This window comes from Nannobrachium achirus, assembly GCF_963921795.1.
Source record: "Nannobrachium achirus genome assembly, chromosome: 3".
NCBI lineage: Eukaryota > Metazoa > Chordata > Actinopteri > Myctophiformes > Myctophidae > Nannobrachium > Nannobrachium achirus.
In genome coordinates this window covers 39,635,415-39,646,580 of record NC_137812.1, presented here as the reverse complement: position 1 = coordinate 39,646,580, position 11,166 = coordinate 39,635,415, and the positions used below count along the sequence as shown (strand labels likewise).

Sequence of the window (11,166 nt, the reverse complement as noted above, 5' to 3'; positions counted from 1 at the left end):
TGAAGACAATGAACAGGATTTTCTTCTTCTTCTTCTTACATAACGACTAGTTAACAAGTTTGTTAACAAGGTGCTAACAAGCAGTATAAGGGAATCAGTCATGACACAATGACACTTGTGACAATTCTCTTTGACCAATCAGTAGAATCGATACCAGAATGGGACCAGGCACCAGGTAGCCAGGTAGGCAAGGCGAGGCGAGCCGGTACCATGCCGTGGAAAAGCACTGTGTGGCATGTGTGTACTGTGTAGGCCTGTCACAATTATTACATCATGAAACAGAAATTTATTTTTTTGGGCTGGGATGCGATTAAAAAAATTAATCGAATTAATTACAGGCTTTGTAATTAATTAATCGCATTTTAATCGCATATTAATATTTTACCCGAGAAGCATTTTTTTTCAAGTCAAACACATTTTGTTGTACGAGTGAATCAACGAGTGAGTTTTTTAAATTTCGCATCCACTGGGCCAAGCAAAGCGCTCTGATTGGCTACTTCTCCCTTTGCATGTGTTGTCTCTTCTTGATTCGTGACTCGCTATGATCGGTATGCCCGAAACTGAAGGTTCTGTGCTGAAAAAACTAAGTGTGATTAAAATGCGTTATGTTTTTTAATCACGTTAAAGCTGTACTGTGGAAGCTGCTCAACTAGTGGTCAGTAGCGGTATTGCTTTTTTCGGCCGTCGCGAGCACCTCCGCCTTGCCGATACGATTCCGTAGAGCCGTCTCCCATCATTTTTAGACCAGAATTGAGGGAGTAGCAAGCAAGATTCCTTCACCAATGTAAACACAGTTGCTGAGGGAAGCTACTTCCTTTAGAGACAGCAAGACTCGCTGTGATTGGCCGGTGGTGTATGATCGGCGCTGTGATTGGCCGGTAGTGTATCATGTGGGAGATGACATCATTTTGCCGGGAAATTCTCCCCCCCTCACAACTCATAGAAAACATATAAAGAGAAGGGGGGTTCTAAAACTTTAGCGATTTAACAGTTAGGACAATTTTAAGATTTGTTTTATAAAAAAAGTTACATGGTATAACTTTAACTTTCTGTAATTAATTAATCGCAATTAATCAGTTAAAGTCCCAGCCCTAATTTTTTATGTTCTATGTTCCAGTGTTCAATGCCAATTAAATCGTTAATCGCAATTCTGTGTTTGACAATTAATCACGTAAAATGTCATGATCGTGCCTGCCTACTGGTAGTAGTTGATGAAGAGCTGTATCCTACCACTCTCTGCATCTAACCTCCCTGGTGTTTGACCTTCAGAGTTTGACGTCGGGGTGTCGCCCATCTGTAAAGACCCGCTGGGGTGGATGTTCTCCCGGCTGGACACAAACTTTGACCTCCAGCTGGACCAATCAGAAATCAAGAGCCTGTACCTGGACAGGAATGAACCGTGCTCTGATGCCTTCTTCAAGTCATGTGACACGCACACCGACAAGGTCATCACCAGCTCTGAGTGGTGCACATGTTTCCAGAGGCACACAGGTGATTACACAGGCTATGAGCAGGAGTACGCACGCATGCACGCACGCACGCACGCACGCACGCACGCACGCACGCACGCACAAACGCACAAACGCACGCACGCACGCACACACACACACACACACACACACACAATATATATATACATCACTTGTGGGGACATTACATAGACTTCCATTCATTTTTATGCAAGTCCTGTGGCCTTACCCTAACCCCTAACCCTAACCCTAACCTTAACCCTAACCTAACCCTAACCCTAACCCTAACCGTTGTGGGGACCTACTATTTTGTCCCCACACTGTCAGAGGTCCCCTGCAGGTGACTGTGTGAACATGCGTTTAGTCCCCATAAGTATAGCTAGACAAACTCACACACACACACACACACACACACACACACACACACACACACACACACACACACACACACACACAGTCACACACTTTACGATTGTATAAAACTCAATATAGTATCATGAAATAATACAATACAATGCAATGCAATAAGATACAATACATTTGAGTCCAAATCTAGTTCTCAGTCTCTGTGATATTCACGGTGAAGCTAAATTGCTCTCCAGAATGCACTGGGGAGAGGGAGTGAACCAGGGACCTTCTATTTCTGTCAGACAGTGTCTGGGAAACAGTGTCCCAGCTCTGCTCCCTGGGCACTGCCCCCGTAGCGCCAACTGCTCGCCAACTAGTAGTAATGATGGGTCAAATTTCAGGACAAATTTCCTGTATATGCAAATGTACATTGACCCTAAAATGTTGTATTATTGTCTCCGCCAGCCAGGTCGAAGGTGTGGCTGAGACTATGTTTTCGCTCCTGTCCGTCCGTCCTTGTATTTGTGTGTGTGTGTGTGTGCGTGCGTGAGTGTGTGTGTGCGTCCGGCACCGTTGGCCCGATCAACGTGAAACACACTCCCTGGAGGCTAGAGCAGAACCTCTGCCCCACATTTTTCGGCTTATTTGGCCTGTTACTAGGAGGCAGATTTTTGCAAAACACATTTTGTCTTATATTACTACTACAGATTTTGCCTTAAACCTCACGCAATTTGGGATGCATTATACCTGTAGGCATGTGATCAAGACGTATATGTCACATTTTTCATAATTAATTCTCATTGACAAATTTTGCGGGGGTGGCCGGTTTTGCTCACAATGACACACAGCCAATGAATGCAGCACCCGATTGCTGGGAAATTCTGCACACACATAAATTCCCACTAAGGCAAAGAAGAACCTCCATCCGAAATGTTTTACATTTCCTCATGGTGGCGCCACAACAGCCCACTTCACGTTTACTTTTGGCCTCTCTCTCTCTCTCTTTAAATGTAGGTCGTACAATCAACATCCCCTGGATTCCTTGCATTATATGACACAACTTATAGGCCCCGTTTGTGCCAGATCTTTCAGATCCCATTCGACTGCCTTTCAAAGTTTGTGGGCCCTGTTAGGCAACCCGGCCTGGTGCTGACCCAAGGAGCACACTTTTATAATTATATGAGTTTCATGGTTTGATTTAATATAGGTTCACACAAAGACACACAAGTCAGTTCTGTATGGCTCATGATCTCTTCTCTTACTTTCAGACTCACCATGTAAAACAGAGCTCTTCAATATCAACAAAAAGCAGGCGGGGAAGAAATTGCTTGGTAAGACACACACACACACACACACACACACACACACACACACACACACACACACACACACACACACACTTGCACGCACAGTCACACACGTTGCACACGCATACATTTAGCACAATGATTACTAATTTGTGTGTTTGTGCGTGCTTGTGTGCGTGTGTGTAGGCCAGTACTTGCCATCCTGTGATGAAGACGGTTACTACCGGTCCCACCAGTGCCACAGCAGCAGTGGTCAGTGCTGGTGTGTGGACCGATATGGCAACGAGGTGGCTGGTTCACGTACCCACGGCGCGGCAGACTGCGGTAAGCAGCATTTAAAGGGACAAGTGTTGGGCAAGTCATTTTAACATTAGTAACTACTTATAGTTACTAGTTACTGCTCTCAAAATGTAACTTAGTTACTAACTTAGTAAGTTAGTTACTAAACTAATGTATCTTATAACTTAGTAAGTTAGTAACTTAACTAATGTATCTTATGACATGAAAACATGGCAACTTCTCATTGTATCATCCTCATTATGAGTTCATTTCATATGCCTACTGTCATTTTGATTCAAAAATGGGTATGTGTGGTCTCGCATAGCCAGACGATCGGAGATCTATTCTTCACCTACTGAAACATCTGGGGACATCTAAATGCAATGTAGTGGTTGAAACTTGGTGGAAACAAATTGAAAAATAAGATTGAAAAAATAACAGCATTGCAGAACCAATGCAAAGACTTTAGGGTGGTCCTTCATATTCCTTCGTATGCGGATTGGTTTTCAAAGCTGGTCTGTTTTAGCCCCACATTGAATTTAGATTACCCCAGACGAATTCCAATATGCAATATGTATGTTCGTTGTTTAATACATTTCTTTAGAGAAGAAGGAGAAAAGGGTTTAAGAGTATAGAGGAAGTTTGAGCTTGATATATTATATAGTTTGAAAACTTGTGAAATGGGACATGCTGCATAATGACTACTTTCTACTTTTGTAGTAGGCTACATTTTGATACCAATACTTTTGTTACTTTTACTCAGGTAAATTTCGAATACCGGACTTTACTTGTAACATTACTTGTACATTGCAGTATTAATACTTTTACTTAAGTCAAAGATTTTAGTACTTTTAAGTCTATGAACCTATCTATGAAATCGAATCTGCCACACAATTTTATTCAATATGTATTGGGGGTCCCTGCTTCATCTTTCTCTCAGCTACGGGGTCCTTGGCTGAGATAGACCCCTGAAGACCCCTGGTATGAAGGAAGTTTGAGCTTGATGTATTCTCTGTGTCATGGTTGCATGCTGTAGGTGTGGTCCTGGAGTCGTCTGGAGACCTGGGGAGCGGAGACTCTCTGTTCTCTGATGACGATGATGACGAGCTAGAAGAGGACGACGAGGACTCTTTCGTTCTGAACGACCAGGCCGGGGTGGACGACGACGACGACGAGGACGAAGACGATGACGTGTATGATGAATATTTGTCATAAATTTGAAAAGAGAAAATGCAAAAACAAAACAAAACAAAAGAAAAAAAGAAAGCGAGAAAACTGTTTGTTTGGTCAAACTGCACGTTCCTAGGTGACTCTCCAGGCAGATACTTTAATCATACTAACAGCCTATGGACTACTTTCTGTGTACCGTTTGTTCATAAGTAAACACCGATATCTCTGGTAAATGTTAACGATTGCTCTTCCCGTCTAATCTAAGACACGATTGGTTAAAATGACACTTGTTCACTCGCTTGTCAAACCGATCCGACAACACAAAGGACTCATATAGTATTGACAGCCAATCCGGTGCTTTGGATACAGTCACGTGTGCAACGACGTCTCTCTTTATTGGACGGCCCCACGTCTTCTATAGTCTGTCCTGTTGCAGCATTCTCATGCCTGAGTGTCCTGATGCCTGAGGCACATTGTTAAAGAGATTTATCTTCCTTTCCTTTGTTCTCTCGTCTTCCTCCTCCCCTAACCCTGTTATTCCTTATCTAATGTTCCTGTCTATAGGTGGGATGTTGTTGATGATGTAGATAAGAGAATATTGCACTCGTCCAAGTTTCTTTTTGATCCCAATTTGCCAACAGTGTGAAAAAAAAACAAGATAAGATTTAGATGTGCTTCATTAGAAGAATTAAGGCGAACATGCAGCGTGACTTTTAGGTAACGGTCAGAACAGACATGGCTGAGACACAGATCAACACAAAACATCTCAAAGGCCTTGCGTCAGGAAAAGCCAAATTCATTAATTTAAGACAAATATTGTGATGTTGAAAAAAGTGTTATCTATTTTTCTATTGCATCATTTCATAAATGCAAACGATCAAACTGATTTGGTCATAGCATGTCCTCTATTGAGTGTCACGGTTTCACTCCGTAGACCTAAATGTTTAAACTTTTGTGAAGCTCAAAAATATGATGGAATTTAGAGCTGAAATGTTCCCTTGCGCATGTACAGATGAAACTACACTTAGTTACAAACTGCTATAATAGCCACAATACTTTTAATGTTATGTGTGAAATGAAAGTACACACTGACCCGTTGTCCCTCGTGAACTCATTGTAGCTCAATGTAGCTCAGTATATGAGGTGGATTTAATGTGCAAGATGAGAGATGAGATGAGAATACAGTATTAGGTCAAAACAATACAATTCAGTGTTTATTTCACACACATTCAAACTGACAGAGTTGCACACTGCAGACCTGCGGAGGGCCAAGCAAGTATTTTGTATAGAGTAAGGTGTGCCTTTTACTGGTGAGGACTGACATACAAGAAACAGCATGCATACTGGACCTGACTTAAGCCTGTCATTACTCTTCATAAGAGCGGCATTTATGTCATAAAACAGAAGAAAATGAATCTAGAATTCTTTTGTTTTTGGTAAGCTCAGTGTGTATTGTCATGGCTTGTGTTTTATTTTGTTTCTCTTATGACAGCGTTGTAGAGGCCTGGCCTCTATGGCACCTCTTTTGAATTGTTACATAGACTAGCTCGAATATAGAGAAGCACAGAGATACTTAACAGTTAAAGTGTACAAACACGTATTTAGATTCTGCTGGAGTTGGAAACATTTTATATATTAGTACAGTGGCTAGACGATGCTTTGGTTTAGACAGCTTTATAACAAAATATGGTCATCTTTACAGTGTTGGCTTTCATTTTTATTTCGATGCTTGATTCACCCCTGATTTGCTGTAAGATCTTAAAAGTGCAGGGCGAGAACACTTTGGATTCAGACCGACTCCAGATTGATCTATTCTTGATACTGTTAGTCTTGGAGCAAACGATGAAATGCTTGTTTTAGGTCAGTATTCTGCTGCTCTCAATTTAAACCAAGCATCTTATGAAATTCCAAGTTGAAAAGACCTTGAAAAGTGCAATCAGTTTTTTTTTTTTTATGAGGATGTTTTCCTTCCTCAACATGGAATTTCAATGAAACCAATCAAGTGTTTGGAATAAAAGTATTTTGTTTTTGGTGGTGAAGACATGCCCATTGTAACCTCTAACACCATAGTTATTCTGAACAATTCCTCGCTCTCATGACAGGTGTTGATAGTATTGTTTAAAGGTTATGATACAGATGCATTTTTTTACAGTGTATGTATGATTTGCGGAAATAAAAATAAAACTATACTGACCAGTCAGTTTGCCGTGAAGTCATTAGAGTAATGTGGAAGCGAAACAAGTAATTTCAATTTGGCCGGGCTTCATTTCCATGTGGAATGTTTCAGTTCTGTATTTTGTGCTATTAAGGTTGATATTATCTTATGTCGATATAAATGCACCGGTATGATTAGCAAGCCAGCAGCTATTGGATACCAGTACAGTAGGTTAGACTCATTTTAACCAAACAAACACATACAGTACTCTAATGCCTCATTCACATACAGAAAAGCCAAGCTAATGGTTTGCTTGGTAATTCAATGTATTCTCTATGCAAACCAGCTTTTAAAATTTCCAAGCTGGAAAAAAAGCATGGACATTTTTAAAGCTGGTTTGCATAGAGAATATATTGAATTACCAAGCAAACCATTAGCTTGGCTTTTCTCAGTGTGAATGAGGCATTTTGCCTAGAATAAACAATATTGCTTGCTTAGAAAGACAAATCTGCCAACATACTGTTTATGTAAAAACTGTATAAGACACTGCGACATAGCTGAATGGTTAGGGAGCCTGCCTGGGGAACCAGAGCCCCTGGTTGTCTGTGGTTCAAATCCAGGCCAGGGTAGCAGTGTCGATGTGTGTCCCTGAGCAAGACTCGTAATCCCTAATTGCTCATGCACTCCTTGTGGGCAGCGAATCAGCTGGGTTGGGCTGAAAATACTGAATTTCCCCCTCAGGAGGAAGTAGGTAACTATTATTATTAAACTGATCTGTACCGGTAACTATATCTAGTAACAAAGCCCAAGTCCAGTAACTATGTTTTTGGACACACTGTCTTATTTGTGTATCCTGAAGGTCAAAATAGCCTTTGGGCTTTTGGGGTATAAACAATATTACCTCAAGAACAGATATACAAGTAGTGTAATACCACTTATTATATGCCTATAACCCATTTGGCTGAGCAATTGAAACACTTTTGAACTCCTTTATCAATTAAATTATGTGTGTAGTTACAGCACTTTGGTTTTGTAGGGCAGAGTAGACCTACACAGTAAATGTATCTTCAGTGTTAAATTATCTCTACAAGTTCAAGTGTTAACTTACAGGTCGATTTGATTACACTTAAGAGCTAAACAAACACTCCATTTACTGAGTAGAGAGCCATCTGACCTCATATTAGCAGCCAGAAGTGACAAACTCATTGCTCTCCCTGTTGGTATGCAATGAATTCTGGGGGCAGGAGCATTATTGCATTATGCAGGAGGACAGCAGGTGAATATTTTATGAATCAGTGTTTCACCCGGTCCCACACCCTAGAGTAGTTGCATGCATTCAACATGCACGCACACGCACGCACGCACGAGCACACACACGCACGCACGCATGCACGCACGCACGCACGCACGCACGCACGCACACACACACTGACATGCACGGGCAAAAACAAACACATATAACTACAGTACAAAAATAGTCTTTCAAAAATGAATACAAATTAGGAAAAAAAGGCAACTCCACTGAACTGGAAACTGAAAAGATTTTCTTCCATGAGAAACGCTGCCTTTTCACATAACATGACCCAACGTTACAGTTACAGCCTGTGGGCACTCAAATTGTGTGTGTGTGTGTGTGTGTGTGTGTGTGTGTGTGTGTGTGTGTGTGTGTGTGTGTGTGTGTGTGTGTGTGCGTGCGCGCGTGTGTGCGTGCATGTGTGCGTGCATGCGCGAGAGAGAGGCGCACGCCCGTGTGTGCATTGTGTTTTGGCAATAGGAGCTGTCAGCGGCTCCAGATAGGGAGTAGGGAAGTCACTGTGTAAATATGAAACACCTTCATTTTCATGCAGTTTTCCCTCTCTGCCCGTGAGACAAAGTGCTGACCACTGGAATTAACAAAAGATAACATCTCCATGGTTGATTTGACCGGAATAGAGCTTGCTTTTGGAGATGGATTCAAACAGCCCTATAAAAGAAGGCAGCCAGTGTGGGCTGCTGTAGCCTACTGTATGTGTAGACAATGTGGCCGAACAATGATGGGAAACGCTTCAAATGACAGGATGCAACTAGCTCTGATGCCTGGAAAGTATTTTCTTGGAAAAGAGTTATTCTTTAATGCGAGCAATGCCTATCACTTCCACACGGCTCTCTTGCTTGATTAGACCAGTGGTTCTCAACCTGTGAGTCGGGACCCCCAGGGGGGTCCCCAAATAATTTTGAGGGGTCCCCAGATTATTAACTTTTTTCTCACTCAACATAAACAAACCAACATAACGTTCAAGTGTATAGAGGGTATCTGCAAATTTCTAAAGTGACAATTTAAGGAATTTTTAATACCTCTAAAATTACAAGTTAAACATTGGCCAAATTGTCAAATATTAGAGGCAGACATTGTGAAAATCGCCGATCTACATGCTCACAACGCCTCGCGTTGCGAGGCGTTGTGAGCATGTAGATCTGCTATTTTCACAGTAGAACCGTGTTAGACAAAATGTAATGCCTCAACTCTCGTCAGGGTGAGGGGGGTCCCCAGTTAAAATATGATTATTTTGGGGGTTGCGGCTTGAAAAGGTTGAGAACCACAGGATTAGACATTGTTACTTGCAAATACCTCCCGTTCTGTTCTTGGTAGCCTACAATGTAGCAGTTTGCATGAACCAGGAATTGTAACCTACTGACTCAAGCGGATGTGAAACATTCTCCCCACTGACACACAGTGTCCCGAGCCTTCTGCTGTAGAGAAAGTGGCCCTGCTCCAGACTCCCTCCATGTACACCACCAGTCACCTTGACCTTCCATATGTGACCATCTGGAGCGTTTCCCACTCCAAGGATGTCTGGTACAACCATGCTGTGTGCCAATTAGGATGAGTATATTTGGATACCTGGCGTGGTAGTTTTATGGAGAATGTGTGTGTGTGTGTGTGTGTGTGTGTGTGTGTGTGTGTGTGTGTGTGTGTGTGTGTTGGGGGTCAAAGGGTGCTTCCCCTCACAGGTGCTTCAGTGAATTAAGCCCAACAGGAATAATAATCATACTTTTAGAGCTGCTCTAGATCTGCATTCTACATTTTACTCACCAACCACACACCTGCACCGTACATACCCTTTCATCGCATCCACAGTTATGCCTAATTTATGATTTGGTGACAGGGTTGTGTGTGACAAAAACACAGAAAAATGTGTTTCAAGATTCTAATGCTTTATTTTTGTGCTCAAGTTTGACAAGACACAAAACATAAATCAGACTTTAGACACAACGACTATGTATTTATCACTCTTCAGTAACAATATATTTAGGCCATTTAGACCTGAGAGATTCTAAAAAATAGCAACATCTAAAATGACACAGATGCAGTCCCGGATTGAACGGAGGCTGACCGTTCTAGTTTGTAAAGATCCATTTAATAGTTTAGAAACTGCATTAGGCCAGCAGTCACTCACACACTGATGGGATGGGTGATTAGTGTCCTGGCTTGCATCCACACACCCTTAATGTTTTAGAAATTAAATGTTATCGGGGTTAAACATCAGGAGCTGGACACAGTGTACACTTATCTTCTTGTGATGTTATTATGACCATGCCGATATGATTGCCTACATAAACATCTTTCTTTGACATGAGATAAGTTCAGAGCCTTGTCCACTACCATGAGTCATTTGTTCCCGTAGAAAGTTGGAACAGTGAATGTCAGTTCAAATCCACTGCACTCCAATTTACCCAAATATATCTTCCAATCTGAGCTTCATGTTAAAATCCCAAGTGTACAAATGTAGTGATGTAGCCTATTCAAATGTAGTAGTGAGAGTGTACAAATCTAACTAAATTGACACTTGGTCAATTTACACCGATTTAAATGAACACTGAAGATTTGACTGTGTGCTTTTTTACCAAATGCCGCATTTGAGGTATTCTATACTGTATATATTGTGGCTACGACTCGCTAATGTGCTGTAATGTTTCTGGGGTTCAAAGCACATTACACATACTGAATTAAACATCACCTAAGTGTGTGCCTGCCTGTGTGTGCATTTTCTAACTGTAAGCAATTTCCTCGCTCTCCCATGTCTCATTTCCAGTTACACACCCTTCCCTCGTGTTGACTCACAGGTTTATCATGGTATTGGTGTGTTTTACGGTTTGTTGTTGATCCTGTTTGTGTTCTAAATGGAAGAACAGCTCCAGACCCAGCTGGGAATCTGCTGATGAGGCATTATTGTGTACATTAATGGTCAAGTCACTGTTTGTCAATACAGACGGTCACACATGCACGCACACACGCACGCACACATACTTACCAGCCTCACACCACTGTAGCTGAGTCAGCGTAAACAATACAGCCAGCCATCAGTGGTGTAAAGTAACTAAATACATTTACTCAAGTACAGTACGTATACACGTTCAAGGTACTTTTACTTTACTGGAGTATTTCTTGAAACTCCAC

General features: G+C 41.7%; 1 protein-coding gene across 1 annotated transcript in view; it reads left to right on the top strand.

The window, feature by feature from the left end:
* Positions 1 to 6,766, top strand: part of spock3 (SPARC (osteonectin), cwcv and kazal like domains proteoglycan 3) — a 26,024-nt gene extending 19,258 nt beyond the window's left edge. The window contains exons 8-11 of the mRNA XM_080721005.1: positions 1,270 to 1,491; positions 3,086 to 3,148; positions 3,311 to 3,448; positions 4,440 to 6,766. Of these exons, the coding sequence (XP_080577131.1) occupies positions 1,270 to 1,491; positions 3,086 to 3,148; positions 3,311 to 3,448; positions 4,440 to 4,618 (602 nt within the window). The 3' untranslated portion in view covers positions 4,619 to 6,766. The remainder of the gene's footprint in view (positions 1 to 1,269; positions 1,492 to 3,085; positions 3,149 to 3,310; positions 3,449 to 4,439) is intronic.
* The last annotated feature ends 4,400 nt before the right edge of the window (positions 6,767 to 11,166 follow it).